The sequence below is a fragment of the Pan paniscus genome, chromosome 3 (assembly GCF_029289425.2).
Source record: "Pan paniscus chromosome 3, NHGRI_mPanPan1-v2.0_pri, whole genome shotgun sequence".
Lineage (NCBI taxonomy): Eukaryota > Metazoa > Chordata > Mammalia > Primates > Hominidae > Pan > Pan paniscus.
Genome location: NC_073252.2, coordinates 91,448,252 through 91,466,652, shown reverse-complemented (window position 1 = coordinate 91,466,652; position 18,401 = coordinate 91,448,252). Strand labels below are relative to the sequence as shown.

The following is an 18,401-nucleotide window of genomic DNA, read 5'->3' as shown; positions in this document are numbered from 1 at the left end:
TTTGTTACATATGTATACATGTGCCATGTTGGTGTGCTGCAACCATTAACTCGACATTTACATTAGGTATATCTCCTTAGGGACATGGATGAAGCTGGAAACCATTATTCTCGGCTTTGGTCTTTCTCTCACTTCCCCACAGCAAATCCTATCAGTCTACCTTCCAAATATGTGTTGGATCTGTTACATTTTTAAAACACAGAACCTGAGGAAGTTTTACCAATCTATCTGAGTCAACAAATACAACAAGATCTATTTGTTTTTCCTGCAACACATTCTTGAATTCATTTTCTTGGTTCATCTTCACAATAGCTTCATTCCACTGATGTGGACATTGTGACTCAGAGAGGATTCAAAACTCTTTTAGGCTCACATGGGTATTAAATGTGTCAACAGTATCCATAACTAATGCCTTTGATGTCGCTAAAGATGAGAGAATCATGGAAGGATTTTGAGGTTGAATATCAAGAACACAAGGGACTTACGCTAGATTCTCACAGCTTTTGCAGTAAACCATAGAGTTTAACAACTGAACATGACAAGGGTGTAAAAAATGAAGGGACTAGAAATTGAGGCTTGAAAAGTGTGGAAAATGTTTGGAATGGTCATGTGGGATTTAAATAAAAGGTCAATACCTAACGAATTAAAGGACACTGGAAAATCAATGAAAGCTCTATTGACATTAGCTACTAGGGTATTGAAATGAACTCCATCAGCCAAGTGTCATGACTAGCTACATCAATAACCCAGTGTGCAGGATCCTAGACAATAGGAGTGGGGATGAGCACAGGAGGCACAGAAAAAGAGCAAGAGCTTGAGCATGGCTTGGGCAAAAAATATACTTGTTTTGAGCTGACATGGCGTGGGAATTCTCTTTCATCATTTTCACTATTTATTAGAGGCCATGGAATTTTGCCTTTCTTAGATACTCAAGGAACCTGTTTTTTGTTATTTATTAATGAGACTCTATTCATGCTATCTCCATTCTTGTTTTGTTTTGTTTTGTTTTATGTTGTCAATTACATGTGCTTTCTGAGGTCTCATCACCTCCACCAGACAAACCTCACAATAGCATCTTCTTCTCCTTCTCTGAAAACTTTGAGACCTGGCTAAATGTTTCTCTTCACACAAAAACTGACCAACCTCCTAATAGATTTCAGAATCAATGTAGATATTCCTTACAACAATCATTTTGGGTCATGATTCAGATAGATTTTATTTTCTAAAGCAGTTTTAGGTTTTCAGAAAAATTGAGCAGGAAGTGTGAATAATTTACCCTATTATTACTATGTTGCATTGGTGAGGTACATTTGTTACAGTTAATGAACCTTACAATCGTTATTGGAGACGGATCTCACTCTGTCATCCAGGCTAGAGTGCGGTGGTGCTATCACAGCTCACTGCAGCCTCAAACTCTTGAGCTAAAGGGATCCTCCCACCTCAGCCTCCTCAACAGCTCGGACTAGAACCATGCACCACCATGTCTAGCTAATTTTTTTTAATGTTTATTTTTTTAGAGGTGGAGGTCTCTCTATGTTGCTCAGATTGGTGTCAAACTCCTGGCCTCAAGGGATCCTCCCATCTTGGCCTCCCAAAGTGTTGGGATTACAGGCATGAGCCACCTTGCCTGGCCAATGAACCAATATCAATACATGATTATTAACTAGGGTGTACAGTTTACATTAGAGTTCATTCTTTCTATGGGTTTTGACAAGTGTATAATGTCAGCAGTGTATCCATCATTACAGTATCACCCAAAATAGTTTTATTGCCCTGAAAATCCCCTATGCTTCATCTATTCATCCCTCCCTCCCTCACTCCATTTTGAGCTATTTTAAACTCATTTCTTTCGTTTTCTCTAACACTCTGCCATGAACCTCAAGGTCAAATTCTAGAACTTTCGTATTTCAGTCTCTGGTTATGTCTTTCTAACCTACTCTTTCATTTCTTCACTCATACTTCACCTGTTTTTCAACTTCATTTGATCTTCTAATTAACATTTCCAGAATTTTATCCAAGTTTATGTCTCTGATCATGGCTATGCTTCCTTAATAATTTTAGCTCTTCTTTCATCTCATTTAATTCCCTTACCAAGTTTATCCACCGTGTCTCAACCTTGATATGAACATTTTCATCTCTGCTCCTAGACTTGGGCACTCAATCTCAGCTGAAGAAAGTCACACTGTTGTGTAAACTAGCAGCAATAAAAAAGTGTCAGTTGAGACGCTCCAAGAGGCTCCTCAGTGTGGGCGAGTAAAATGCCCTGCGTGTGAGAAGCAGGCTCAGATTATTGCTACTCTGTATTCAGATCTTCATGTGTTTCTTCTAAGCTGAATAAAGCTGTTTTGGAACTGTCAGGTACCTCAAAGGTCTGACTGACAGCACTCCACAAGCTTGCCTGCCATGGGCTGTCGGGATGTCCACGCAGCCACAGTCCTTTCCTTCCTGTGTGGAATCGCCTCAGTAGCAGGCCTCTTTGCAGGGACTCTGCTTCCCAACTGGAGAAAATTACGATTGATCACATTCAACAGAAACGAGAAGAACCTGACTGTTTACACAGGCCTGTGGGTGAAATGTGCCCAGTATGATGGGAGCAGTGACTGCCTGATGTACGACACTACTTGGTACTCATCAGTTGACCAGCTGGACCTGCGTGTCCTCCAGTTTGCCCTACCCCTCAGCATGCTGATCGCCATGGGTGCCCTGCTGCTCTGCCTGATTGGAATGTGCAACACTGCCTTCAGGTCCTCGGTGCCCAACATCAAACTGGCCAAGTGTCTGGTCAATAGTGCAGGTTGCCACCTGGTGGCTGGGCTGCTATTTTTCCTGGCAGGTACTGTGAGCCTCTCCCCATCTATCTGGGTCATCTTTTATAACATCCATCTGAACAAGAAGTTTGAGCCAGTCTTTTCATTTGACTATGCAGTGTATGTCACTATTGCTAGTGCTGGGGGCCTGTTTATGACTTCCCTTATACTGTTTATTTGGTATTGTACATGCAAATCTTTGCCTTCTCCTTTCTGGCAACCACTGTACTCCCATCCACCCAGTATGCATACTTACAGCCCTATTCAGCACGCTCTTGCCTCTCTGCCATTGAAATTGACATTCCAGTAGTTTCACACACCACTTAATGGGGAAATAGTTAATTGTTAAAGAAAACTTCTTGTAGCCTCACGTTCCCCTTGTGCAAAGAGCTCTTTTGGACCTACATACATTTTCCTTTGTTTTTGACCAATCAATGAAGCCAAATTTATATGTCCTAGTAGAATGAAGTGCTGCTAGTTTTTATGAGAAGTACATTATATTAAATGTGAATTTTTTAAATTTTGCTTCTTATACTGGAAGGAATTTTAGCCTTCATATTGATATCTAATTAATTATTTAAGTGGAAGAGGCCTGCATCACAATTGAGGTAATTTAGAGCAACATGTTAAAGAATGATGGTTAGCAGAAGCTGTTGTATACAATCTTCATGAAAATTTCAGTGTGTATTTTTCTTTTTCTATAATACCTTTAACTGCAAAGAAAAGGCAGTTTCAAATATAAGAAATTTATTTCAGGTAAGGGTAATATTTTAATAGTAGTGAATAATCTAGCTTAAGGCTGTAACTCTTCTCTCGGGGCTAATTGTATGAATAGGTGTCAGTATGTTGAAGATTACTTTCTTTTGTGACTTTCTTCTACCTCATGCCAGTGTTTAAAAGTAAAATGTATTTTAATGATGTTAGAATAAGACTACCATTCTAAATATCACCTACTTATGAATAACATGTAATAATTTTTAACATTAATGATTCCATAAATTGTATTATTGGGGTTAGAATGTGCTTTATGACAGGTTAGTGTTTCCTCTGAGGCAGAAAACCCTTTTTTGGAGATATCTTCCATCAAGCAGTACTCTTGCCCATATACAATCTCTTAGTGGCTAAGAGAAATAAATAAAAGGGCCATAATGGTTTGTTCTCTTTCAGACATAATTTAGTAGGGGACAAGAAGTCTGTTCTTCAGTGAGTACACTAGAGATTTACTCTGGTGACTGCCTTTTGAGTTATGGGTGAAGTAAGGTATGGCTTTACCATAACCTTGATTCATTCACCCTTGATTCATTTCTCGCCCCCGTCACTGATTATTTCCTTGAGCATATATCTCTGCCTAACACTTTAGTAGGTGCTATAGAGGATACATGAAAAGTTTGAGATCTGGTCCCATCCAGTAAGACATTTTAATAGAGAAGATCAAAATGTTACCTGGCAGTTGGGGAATAATCTGACTTCGTTGGCAGTTGGCCTTAACTTCTTAATCATTGATCCAGGAATATTTCAACCAGAGACACAACTTTCTGGCAGACAGACAAATTGTACAACACCAACAATATCCTGGACCTTGAAATTCTGTTTACTTCAGTCCATTGTATCCTTTAAGGCACCTGTGCTAGCCTAGATTTTGTAATAACACTGATTTATGAGAATGGACAAAAGTGGTAGGGAAATTGTTCCCTCTCTACTTCTGAAAGTATGATGATGTATTAAGGATGGAGGAGTTATTAAAAATGTCTCTTCTGATGAGGTAACAATTAAATGAAACCATGTTAAAGCTGAGATGAACACTTAGAAATTCAGGGATATTGGGTCTTTAGCCTTATGAATTTGAGCTGCTTATTTAATTGGTGTAATTTACTACATATTAGTACTATATTCGTAAGGATTTTTTATTAACCATTACAGATTTTACAAACAGCTAGTTATATGGTAAACAGATTATTATGCCTTTTTGCAATTCTGAATATGATTCTAGTATTTGTGTAGATGTATTTGGTACTTTTTCCCCTAATTCCAACACTAGTTTATATATATAGCGAATAAATCTAGTTGTATAAATTTTTAAATGCTGTCAGTAGAAAGCACACAAGGTTATGATTTTTTTAATTACTGGCTTCTGATTTCTTTCACTTCTGATCCTTTTCCTTTTTCTCAACTGTAGCTGAGTCTTGATCATTTTAAGACAACGATGGGTAGAATTTTGAGATTAATGTTAATTTTCCCTTTTTGTTAATTTCAGTCCCCTCTCACTATGCCTTTGTCCAGAAGGATCAAGAATTCTACCATCCCTTGGGTCTTTGTGTATAAACAATGTTAAATAAAGGTAGACTCAGTCTTTAAGATATTAGACAGTTTTTTTAGTCCATGGGATTGTAAATATAAACATTAACTTTCCTATAAGAATCTTTTGGCTTTGTAATCTATAGCCTCAAATTGGTATTTATTATGGATTCACTAGACAAACAGCTGTTTCCTTATTGTCTTTTTTCTTTAGTGTTTCTGATTTGCTATCAGTAGCTATTTTTAAAGCCATCAAAGGAAAATAATTATTTACAGTTTTTGAAGTCACTTTTGAGCCCTCATCAAGCTCTCATTGTGATGGGAGGGATACCTTTTTGTTGTTAAAAACCTATTATTGTTAAAGGCCTTTTATGGAAACCAACTTGGAAAACAACCTTAAATGTGGATGTATCAGATTTGGTTTATCCAGCCATGGGAGAGAAAACAAACCTAAGTTTACTTTACTTGTACATATACACTACAATGGATAGTATATTTGCTGTAAACTACAATGTAAAACCTCAATAAAAGTGCGCTGTACTTCTTAATGTTTATTAAAAGATGTATTTTTACAAAAAAAAAAAAAAGTGTCAGTTTCATATAAACCTCCACTCAGTCTTTAGTGCCACTGATCTATTCTTTTATCTGTTCTGATTTAGCAGTCACTTTCCCTTTCCTCAATGTCTATTTCAATCTTCACCACTCTCCTGTAGACTGTTACATAATACATGTCCCCATCACTGTCAACATACTTAATCTCCAATTTTTATCAATAAATTTGAAGGAATAAGAAAGTATCTTTGTCAATTTTCCATCCTCTTGCCTATCTATTATTAACATACACATTCTCATTATATTATATTCAGTATCAAAGTAACATCTTTACCTCATTAAAATCAATTTTCAGTTTAATCATTTTTGATGGAGTTGAATCTGTTCCAGGATATTTATCCTTCACATATTAACTGACTTTCTTATATTACATTTTCCTTCTTTCTTTTTCTTCCTTAGCTTATAATTTTACTCAAGTCTCTGTTTTAACTTAAAAACAAACAAAAACTCTACCAAAACCAATGACCCTTCCAATTATTATCTCTTTCTTCCCCTCTCCATCTAAAATTTCTGAAAAAATAATACATATGCATGTCATTTTCACCTTTTCACATCCAAGTTTTTCCATCATCTTTTGCAGTCTGGCTTTTTCTCCCACTATGCTACCAAAAGAGTTCTGGCTTGGGTAACCAACAACTCCCAAATGGCCAATCTAGTGAACATTTGGCAGTTCTTATCATCAACATCTCAAATAGTTCTGACATTGCTAGTCATAGCTTATTTTTTGAAACTTTCTTATTTTTTTTCATAAATTCTTCTTATTTTGTCAATTCTTAAGTGACAGCTTTCTCTGGGTTTCATCCTAAGATTAGCCCAGTGATCCTCTTACTCCATGTGTTCTTTTTGGCAATCTGATGTACTTTCATGATTTCAACTACCACCCACAGGTTGCTGACTCCCAAATGTATACCTCCTATGGCACTTTCACAGTGAGCTTCAGAATGCTACATATCCAACTCACCCTATTCTAAACTGTCCTCCTCCTCTAAATCTTTTTCAGCAATCTCTGTCCCAATTAGTTACACAACCACCCTTTTATGTATTTGTACTATGAACCGATGAATTATTCCAGACTTCTCCCTTCTCCTCACTTTAGCCAATAAATTCTGTTTATCCTACCTCCTTTTTATCTCTGATTTCCTGTCTTTCATTCTCTTCACAACATTAGTATGGTAGGATAGATTCTCATCACTTTTTGCTTGGAGAGCTGCAAAATTCTCATAAATTTTGGCCTGCTTTCCATGCTGTTTCTAACCTTTCTACCTTTACTTCTACTCTTGTGTCTGTCAGTAGACGTCCTTCACTTTCTGCCAATCCCTCTTTACCTAGATAATTACTACCTGTTATTTTGTCATCAGGCTATATTTCTCCTCCTTCAGGAAATTTACCTTTACTCTACCTTCCTTGTTGCTTTCTTAGTGCTTCTCTATCATTGCACCTAGTGCATTGTATTATAAGTGTCTAGTTTAACCTCTGTGTTTCTCATTAAGATAAGATCTCTTCAAGGGCAAGAACCATGTTTTATTTATCTTTGTATCTCCAGTGCCTAGCACAGTGCATAGCACATAGAGACCATCAACAAAATGTTTTCATGATCAATGTCTATGTCTTATTCACACTTGCATCCCTCGATAGCACTTTGACCATGGCATGTGATTAACACATGTTAAGTGGCATATGTTTTGAAATATTTATAGGCAGGGCGCAGTGGCTCATGCCAGTAATTCTAGCAGTTTAGGATGCTGAGGCGGGCAGATCACCTGAGGTCAGGAGTTCAGGACCACCCTGGCCAACATGGCGAAACCCCGTCTCTACTAAAAATACAAAAATTAGCCGGGTATGGTGGTGGGTGCGTGTAATCACAGCTACTTGGGAGGCTGAGGCAGGAGAGTCGCTTGAACCCAGGAGGCGGAGGTTGCAGCAAGCCGAGATTGCGCCACTGAACTCCAGCCTGGGCAACAGAGTGGGACTCCATCTCTAAATAAATAAATAAAATAATAAAATAAAATATTTATAAAGCCTCCCAGTAAATATATGCTTTCTATTGTTAATGCATTGATGAACTAAAATACCCATCATAGAAATTCATTTACCTAGTAAAACTAAAGAATTGCCAAACTTTGTGTCAACCATAAAAATTAGGAAAGCTGTGTAGTCCCAAGCAGCTGATTTACTCTGTTTAGTCTTGGGAGCATTTCCTTACTCAGAAAATGACATTATTGGCATTATAATTACTAAATAGTATCTTATTATACTCCAATATTATATGTCTACTTTCAAAAACATTCTTTACTCTCATGAAACCACGTGGGTGGGCGCAGTGACAAAAAAAGCCTAGTGTTATACTAGAAGTTTAGAAATTGAGAGATAGGACTCTCAATGGTGCTATATTTTAACATGGAAACATCACTATTAATACTTACATGCTAAGTATCGTACTTTATCCTAATTTTACAGATTTATAATTTAGTCCACTTATTCCTCCTTTTTTTCCATTTTCCTGGGTTCTGGCTTTCTTCCACTGTTGGATCTATTTTCCTTGGGGAGTAAAATTCTTGTCATATAATTTAGCATTTGATAATCAGTTAGCATGAAGAGATTTAATTTCCAGGTGGTGGAAACGCTCAGGTAAAATTAGGCTGAAGGAACAGATTATTTTTAAATCTAAAACTACCAGTCATGTTCTTTATATAAAATAAATCTTCCATTGTAATAACCATCAAGCTTTTTTCTTCATATAAACCCCAAAGGAATTTTTTAAGTATGTATCTCTCTACATTTATAATTGACATATTAATTTTGCAATCATTTAGAAAATTGTAAAGGGCGCAATTTGCAGACAGTACTGATCATTACCTGTTTTCTCTTAAACCCATACATACCATTTTCTACTCTGCTATATACTGTGAGCCTTATAGGGATGGGAATCTGCAAACCAGATTTCCCAGGCTCCTTTGCCATCTGGCTTCTCCATAATTTCCACCCGAGGGAAACCACTGAAGATATCAGACAGAAAAAGAAAGAGAAGAGCCGTCTGCTTTAAATGGTTATTTCAGTGGCTGCAGCAGCAGTGGCAGTAGGCGATTCTTGATCCCAGCAGCTAGGGCATGGGCAGCAACTTTTTGGCAATTCCAGGTCTGATCAAGGGGCATATGTCTGGCAGATACAATCAACTGACACATCAGTAACACTTGATATCTGTGTTTTACTTTTTCTTTTTGCTTTTCCAATGTCCTACTCTGTTCATCCTTTGCTCTTTGATTCCTTCTAGCACCTTTGTGATCAACCCACAATATTAAATTCTCCTCTTTTCAAAATTTTAGGAATGGTTTTCATTTTCCTGAGTGGGCGTCGGCACTGACATATGTATATTGTGTTGTAAATATTGATAACTTAAAATAATATTGTCAAGTCACTTTTAAAAATATATCTGTTAGAATCTAAATATCATAGTGATTTGACCTCATGCTTTAATAGGTAGAATATTTATATCATTTTATTTTATGCTTGAACTATATTTATATTCCGCCCCACCCTCACACAATTGTAATTCAAATACAATAGAAATGTGTGTTTGAAAGTCTTTTCTTGATCACCAAAGTATTTTTGCATCAAAAATATACATACAAATTAAAATTACAATCCTTTTTAAATAACCAGTGACTATAAAGTTTTAGGTATAAAATCTTTTTTTCTGAATTGAGTCATGATTCGATTAGTATACGATCTATGGATACAGTGTCTATAAAAATGAAGTTTTACTACAAATGCAGCTTACAATGTTATGGATAGAGCCTTTTAAAAAAATAATTTAGATATCCATGGGTCAGTACTAATTATGGTTTAAATGAGGTAGAGTTTAGCATTAAGATTTAATTTCTGTATTTTTTTACTTTATAGAAATCTTTTCCAAACAAATTAATATATGAAAAAGGAAGTTTTTAGTTTCTATTTCAAAATGTCACTCAACACCTTGAAATTTTTCTGTGCTGAATATACTGGCTTGCCCTTGGAAAGTCTTCTAATACCCCTAAATACTCCACTTTAAAAGCTTCTGACTTGAAAGCCAGCCAAAGAAGAAACTATATCATCAAACATCCAACTGTATCTAATTCAGAGTTACCTTTGTTTTTAATTTTTTTGGTACTTCTATCCTAAACTTGATATACTTTTTATTTCTTATGTAAAGTTCTCTGTGGGCCTCTCTTCCCTTCTAAACTAGGAGAAAATAATTTCTCAGTGACATTAACTCACCCTTAAATATTTCTCCTGTACTAGGCAGAAGATATCTCTCATTTATCTGTTTCATATCTTTTGGCCAGATTTGTGTTTTCATAAATTTTAAGAACACACTAATTGCAGAAAATTATAAGAGTAGTGAGGCAGAGAAGGACTTGAGGAGACTTTACTATATTATTAGTTTTTAAATAGACTCCATATGTACATCATATCAATCATTTTCTCTCTCTCTCTGACTGCATTTTCCTCTCTTAAAAGTATGTATGTACTGGACCACTGACTTCTGGTTTTAATGAGAAAGCTCTCTAACATGAGATCTAATCACTGTGGAATAATCATATGAATTCAGAGCTCACTTTCCAACATTTCTTCTTTGACTCTTCTTTAATGTGATGGTTTGTGCATAATCATTATGATATATATAATTGCACTATGTGAAACATTCTTTTAAGTTTGGTAGCCCCTTAGAAAGGCACACATGAGTTAATCCTGTTAATTTTAAAATTCTTACTGTCTTGTACAGAGATATTTAGTGGCAACATTTATTTAAAATATACTTTGATTCACAAAAGTATGTATATTATCAGAAGGTATAATAACAATAATAAGCTTGCTTTTCTGGAGCTCCATCATAACATTTTTATGCCATTTCAACGGTGTAATTTTGGTTTATAGGGGTAAATACACCTCATAAAGTTTGAATATGATGAATTTTCTTGGAAAGCTAAATTATTTTATGGTATTTTATTAAAGTATCATTATGTAATTGAATTAACATTTGTAATTGTTAAAAATTATAACTTACATCTCTACTGATAACAGTCAGAATACAGTTAAGGGAATGTTGTGTACCCTTAACTTGATAGTCATTTTCTAATGTTGACTGCTCTTTCCTTCTTGAAATGTTATTTTCTGTTGGCATTCATGACAACCCATTTTCTCAATTTTCTTTTAATCTCTCTATCTACTCCAACTAAGTCTTTTTTGTAGGTTTCTTCTCCTCCACCTGCTTAATAGTTTTCCTGAAGCCTAGTCAGAGTGACTAAATATCCGCTTGAACAAAATAAAAACCTAGTTCCAATGAATAATTTTATATTTTTTCTGTCTAAAAATCATATGTCCGCTTCTTTAAGCCTCAATTTTTTATTTGCAAAAGGACTCCCTCTAAACTATAAATTATCATACAATAATGACATGCTCTTACATGCAAATAATACAGTGAAATTGATTGTTTATGAAGAACATTCTATTTCTTGTGTATGATTGCTATATGATAAACTTATATTTTCAAAACATAGTATTTGGAAGTGATCTTACCATTAACATACTTGGACTCCTCATTTTTATAGGTGAAAAAGTAAGTCTCCAAAATTAAACTAACTAGTGTAAGCACATAAAACAAATTAAAAACAACATCAACATACTAATTTGAATGCTTTTTATGTTTAATTTGCATCTAGCAAGTGTAGTTTATTAGCATAATAACTCATTAAGGATTTTAACCACTATCTATATAGAATAAATTTGTATAATGCCTTTTCTTTACACTAATTTTAACATAATTGCTAATCTGGGTTCAGATCAGGAAACAGCCCTTAGAAAGATAAAGGTAGAACACTGAATTTGTGACTTTTAAAAGAATAGAAGATGAAGGGGCACGGTTTTAATAAGAAGGAAGAGGACTGATGATTGCCCATTTCGTATTAAAAATAATGATATTAATGCTTTGCAATAAAATTCTATATGTAACTTATGTATTAAATAGACCAAATTCATTAGGATTTTATAGAATATAGAAATAGCTTTATTATTTTCCCTACCACTGCCTTAAGAAACCTTTTATTTCTACTCTTCTCCATTCCTTACAAACAATTTAGGTTAGATCCTTTAGCCTTCTGAGTACTTTAAAGCATTTGAGAAATTATTCCAATTCTAGCAATGATGTACTAGCTTTTATTGGACTAGCCCTATCAGAATAAAAATTAAAAATTCAGGATCAAATTGAAAAAAATATATAGAAAAGACTGGAGAGCAACCCAAAGCAGGCAGAAACTGCAGGGTACCCTTGAAAATAATAACTGCACGGGGTAGAGCCCTCCTTTATTAGGCTTAGTCATTGAGGACCCACTTCAGTTCAGCGGGGATGGGGTGGACAGAGCTCAAGTAGAAAGTCAGTCTTATTAACTAACTTGTCAGAGGATGGAGTTTGAATCAGCTAGGGTTGCCAGAAATTGAAAAGGGAAACACAAGAAGGAGGATGCCACAGAGGAGTGAGCCCCAAAATCTGTGTATAAACTTTCTAAAATCCTTAGCTGACCCCTAAACTGCACATATATGGGAGAGATCCTAGAAAAATTAGCAAAGAGTAATGGCTAGAAGGCTAAACGTGCTAAAGAGGGGATTACAACTGTTGCCTATGACAGGGAAGATACAGATTGAATTTTGAGTTCCTTTAAGTCAGAAGGGCTTGAGGAGAACCACAGGCTTTCCCCAGAAACTCCAGAAGGTTATATCTTAGAAATATGTGGACTACGAAAACCAAGGGATTTGCCCTAGGGACTAAGATTACATCAAATAGACCTGCCTTAACAATGTTTAAAGCTAAATCTCCACAAATTCAAGAGAACAGATAGTGATTTAACTATCCACTGAAGCAAAAATCAATCCTTTTCAGAATATACAATTTCAGAGACATAATCCCAAGTCTTAACAATGTATCAACCACAAAGTCCAATATATAATCAAATGTAACCAGAAATGTGAGGAACCAGGAAAATGCAATGTATTCTGAGATGATAAGATGTTGAAATTTTAGCAAACAAGGACTTTAAAGAAGCCATTATAAATGTGATCATGAACTTTTAAGAAAAGAAAGTCATAACTGATAAAAAGATAGGAAATCTCAGCAGAAAAGTAAAAATTATTTCAAAAAATTGAAATTCTGGAAAGAAAAAATAAGCAATCTAGAATGAAAAAGCTACTGAAAGGACTTAACAAAAATTTGAAGGTGGCAGAATATCAGTAAACTTGAAGGCAGATCAAGACAAATTGTCAAATCTGAAGGTCAGGGAGTAAAAATATCTTAATAAAACAAGCAAGGCCTCAGTGACTTAGGAGACAACATTAAGTGATCTAACTTGAATATTCTCTGAGCCTCAAATCAAGAAGAGAAAGGAAACAAGTTAAAAAAATTGAAGAAATAATTCTCTATATTTACTAAATGTAACCTATCCCAGAAGTTTAGTGAACTCTCAGCACAATAAATGCAAAGAAAATCATATCTAGAACATCATAATTAAATTTCTAAACACCAAAAAATAAAGAGAAAGTTGTAAAATGGCCACTAACACATACAAAAATATACTACATATAAAGAATCAGGATACAGATGATGGCTAATTTCTCATCAGAAATAATATATGGCAAAACTGATAGAATCACAACTTTAAAATGATGAACATTAAAAAACCCTGTAAATTCAGAGTTTGATATCCAGTAAGAATATCATTTTGAAATGAGGGTTAAAAAAGACATTTCAAGGTAAACAAAAGTTGAGAGTATATGCTACCTACATAGCCCTGCACTTCAAGACACTCTAAAGAAAGTTCTTCAGGTTGAAGGTAAATTATACCAAATGGGAGCTCAAATATATGTAAGGAATAAAGAGCCCCAGACACGGTAGATAAGTGATTATATCCCAGCAACTGTCTTTTTTTTTCTTTCTGTACCTTTAAAAGACAATAAATATTTAAATAAAAAACTATGATATTTGGTATGAGGTTAATAAAATATAAATATGTGACCACAATATCAAAAAGGAGTGAGTACAAATAAAATTATATTGCTGAAAATTTATTACTTTTTATGTGAAGTAGTACAATATTAACTTAAGATAGAATGTAGTAAGTTAAGAAGGCATATTATGACCTTTAGACTAACCACGAACAAAAATACAAAGGGAGACAACTAAAAAGGCAGTAAGAGCAATAAAATCAAATACTGAAATATATTTAATTAACCCCAAGAAAAACAAGAAAAGAAGCAACAGAGAAAAAAATAGTATACATATAAACCAAACAGTAAGTTATAAACCTAAACCCAACTGTTCAATAATTTATCAGGAAAATGTAATAATTATAAATGTCTATGTGCCTAATAACAGAGCCTCAAAAAACTGAAGCAGATTCTGACAGGACTAAAGAAAGACATAGAGGTTTTAAACACCTTTCTGAGAATTGAAAGAACAAAGAAAAATACATACATATGTACATACCTATCTTGATTAGATTACAGAATGAAATGATTAGTTTCTAAGCAGTGAATGTTTTAATTTTTTCCAATAACATCACATTTTTAAAAAGAAAACAATAGTCCATCCTGGCTAACATGGTGAAACCCCGTCTCTACTAAAAATACAAAAAAATTAGCTGGGCGTGGGGGCGGGCGCCTGTAGTCCAGCTACTCGGGATGCTGAGGCAGGAGAATGGCGCGAAGCTAGGAGGCGGAGCTTGCAGTGAGCCGAGATCCAGCCACTGCACTCCAGCCTGGAGGACAGAGTGAGACTCTGTCTCAAAAAAAAAAAAAAAAAAAAAGAAAGAAAAAAAATAGTACAAATTGCATGTGTAACTTACATTGTGATTTCATCACGTATCATATACTCTTACTGTTTTTGGGGTATAAGTTGAGCAAAGAAAAGGTCTTCTTCTAAACCCTTTTCTATTACAGGATATATTTTAACATTTAGGTTTATTTTGTCAACTACTTTTCTTTCCACAAAGTTCATAAAATAGTATTGAGTGAGACTTTTGTACTCAATTCCATCACCTAATGCTTAACCAACCTAAATACATCACACTTATTTTATATGAAATCAGCTTCAAGGTGTTACTGTTGAACCTTTAGGTATGAGACAAATAATTGAACCTTTAAGTATGAGACAAATAAATAAAGTAATTCTTACCTTAAAGACAAGTTCTCCTACCAAGCCATTCCATGTCCCATCTTCTTGTGGGCTTCCATATTTGTGATCCGGTGCTACGTAAATTTCGTAGTTAAAACCCAGGTAGTTAGATAAGGCATCCAAAACATCAATGGAGAAGCCCTGGTATTTCTTCGGCTTACCCAAGACATTTTCAGAGACCATCACAAAAGGTTCTTCCTACATGGAAATAAGAGAAATTTCTGATGTCAATCTATAGTGCTCCCTAAAAGCAAAGATTAATTCTTTAAAGAGTTTTGATTAAATCTAAAAATTGCTTTATACTTTGAAAGAATCAACTCAGGAATACAACTTATGCATTATTAACGCATCATATTATTTAACAATGCTTAATCATTCAATTTCTTATCATCTCCCTTTTAATTATTACCATATCAAAAATTAGATAAAAGTAACTAAAAAACTTAGGGTCCATGAATTTATTTTCCCTGTCCTCGGAGGACCAATCTGAGACTCCTTAATAATAAATCATTCAACAAACTATAAATTTATCGTATCTATTCTCAGGAATTTATTGTTTGTAAACCATGTAAATTACATCCAATAAAATTTTAACAGCTATAATCTACATAAAACAATCTGAAAAGATAAAAAAATTCTAAGAACATATAATTTAGCTGAAATTAATAATATCGCATTTACTGGGAGTTATTCACTAAGTAATTTTGTGACTTTGATATAAACACACATTTCATTGGAAAAATAGCTTCTTTATGACTGATATGAGAAATTCACTTACCTTTTCAATAAACTGTCTAATTTAGTAAATTTAGCAAATTGGTTTCTGCTTCCACCTCTTTTATCTTTTCCCATTTTTGTCTTTTTAAAGCTAACAAATAGGCCCCTTTCACTTCTGAGAACACCTGGTGTTAAGAAAGCTCGATTGATTTGAAACATGCTGGCAGACTACAGAAAATTAGATAATCTATTCCTTAATTTTCTACATTTGTTCAGAAATCTTTCAGCAACAGTAATATTTACAGATAACCATTCATGGTGTATGTAGTCCATCCAGCCCTCTGGGCAGGCTAAAATTTCTCCTTGTATATAAGCCAGAATACCCAAAGGTTTTTTTTTTTTTTTTTAATGATTTTTCCTCAGAGATTCACAAAACAGCCTTCATAATGCTTTCATTTTGGCTTTTATTCAAAGACACTGTAAGTAGCTTATAAAATCACTGCACCTGTTATAGGAATATTGTCAACTATAATATACAATTTTCTCCCTAAAAATTGCTATGAGATAAATTTTGTAATTGTTCAGGGTCAAAGAGCTTCATTTGCCTCAGTAGTGCCTTTTTCAAAATGATAAAAACAATGTAACCAATTATTGAGGTATTTCTTTTCATTTTGGATATTCAGAAAATCAGTACTAAGTTTGATGTTCATCTATAACTATGTTGATATTGTGGTATTTGTAATATTTCTTTAATCTTGGTTATCTAAGGTACTTACATTTTCTAATTTTGAAGACATATTTTAGTTTCACTGTTTATATGTTATCTTAGAGCAAAATGAACTAGTAAATGGACAGTTAGTAGAGTAGGTTACTGCTGGTTGTCCTCCAGAGGAGTTCTCTTCTTCTCTAATTATATTTTTTTATATTTTACCACTATGGAGAATAAAGACAATCTGTAGTCCTACTTCAGGCAAAGTGGCTTGCTTCATGGCCATGTGACTAATTCTGGCCAACGTGATGTAAACAGGGTGGTTTGTGCAACATTTCTTATTCTTTCTGCTACCTGAAAACTAGAAAGAACATACAATGGCTGGTGCTCTGGTAACTATCTGAGACTACACACAGCAGAGAAAGGAGAGAAGTCTATGTCCCTGACACCAAAAATGCTGTACAACACTTGGGCCAACTCGCCAAGGCTCTAGAATGTAAGAAAGAAAGAAAGAAATATCCCAGCACTTTGGGAGACCGAAGTGGGCGGATCACGAGGTCAGGAGATTGAGACCATCCTGGCTAACATGGTGAAACCCTGTCTCTACTAAAAATACAAAAAAGTAGCTGGGTGTGGTGGCAGGCGCCTGTAGTCCCAGCTACTTGGGAGGCTGCAGCCGGAGAATGGTGTGAACCTGGGAGGCAGAGCTTGCAGTGAGCCGAGATCACACCATTGCACTCCAGCCTGGGCAACAGAGTGAGACTGTCTCAAAAACATAAATAAATAAATAAATAAATAGATAAATAAATAAGTAAAAATAATAAATAAACAAATAAATAAATTTCCATATTTTTTGTTAAGGTACCGATTTTTTTCCTATTATAGGAATATTTCATGTTAATGAATATTGAAGATCATTAGATCAGTAGATGAGAGGTTTTCAGAATGAATCAGATTTCTAATAATACTGACTTGTTTAAATGACATCATAATACAAGTGAAAAGTGAACAAGCAAACCTTTAATATTATTGGTAAAATACAACACATCTTGATATTCCAAATATTCATATACTTAAAGTACATAATAAAACTTTAGACAATTGGCAGAATTTGCGACATCTCATTTGGTTGTTTGGACAACTTATAGAGCTAGCCAATGATTACGCCTTGTACAAATACACTAAAGTTGGTCCTGAGGTGATTAGAATCAGAATGGATTAAAGGAATTCCAAAATAAAGATCAAATTCACAGACCATGTAAATAAGATCATAAAGTTCTATAATTAATATAGCCTTTAATGCTTGTATTGTGATATATGATGGCAGCAGAAGCATGTACTGATTTCCTTACATGCAACTCATTCATTTCTAGATTTTGAACATCTATCAATCAGCAAATTAATTGTAAGAGGATTCATGGAAGATATTATTTGACTGGCTCTTCTACCAATATTTGGAAGTCATATGCATTCTCTATTTTTCAGGACCTTCAAAACCAAAAAAAATTGGCTATGTTTATCAGTGATTTAATCACCAGGAAGTTGAATAACACTCTTCGATATGACACTTAAAAAAGTATGAATTTAATTATTGCATAGGTAAATGATAGATGTGGCAAAAATACTGTCCCAATGTATATGTTGCTAAAAACTATTACTTCTTTTTCATTTTTAACTCATAACTATCTAGACCAATTATTTAGTGTACTAAATGGTTATATTTTCTTCATATGTTAAATTTCTTTCTTGAAATGACTTTAATTCTACCTTTTAAGTAAATCTCTAGGCAAACAGATCCCTTGCACAAGTCTTCTGTCAAAATCTGTTCCTAGCAATGTCACCTATAACTGGTTAAAGATACAGAATAGAAATGGCTATATTAAGGGGACTTTCAAAATGAATTATTGATAACATACCTTTTAAATTTTATGCCCTAAATATACTTTCATTGCATCCTATCATTCTTCATCTGGATCAATGTTTTTAAAGCTTTATTTTTAAGCTCTATTACGGATTTGGACCATTACTCATAAATTCTAGCTCAGACTAGTACTGTATGAGT

At 34.4% G+C, this 18,401-nt stretch overlaps 2 protein-coding genes across 6 annotated transcripts in view; one reads left to right on the top strand and one right to left on the bottom strand.

Moving 5' to 3' along the window:
* GRID2 (glutamate ionotropic receptor delta type subunit 2) overlaps positions 1 to 18,401 on the bottom strand; it is a 1,507,251-nt gene that overhangs the window by 369,504 nt on the left and 1,119,346 nt on the right. For all 5 annotated transcript variants that reach the window (XM_034958923.3, XM_055111628.2, XM_003829901.5 and 2 more), the window contains one exon: positions 14,914 to 15,111. In XM_034958923.3, the coding sequence (XP_034814814.1) occupies positions 14,914 to 15,111 (198 nt within the window). The remainder of the gene's footprint in view (positions 1 to 14,913; positions 15,112 to 18,401) is intronic.
* LOC103783517 (claudin-12) lies at positions 1,227 to 5,689 on the top strand. Its single transcript, XM_008955297.6, has one exon. It carries the CDS (start codon positions 2,404 to 2,406, stop codon positions 3,115 to 3,117), a length of 714 nt encoding a protein of 237 aa, XP_008953545.2. The 5' UTR covers positions 1,227 to 2,403; the 3' UTR covers positions 3,118 to 5,689.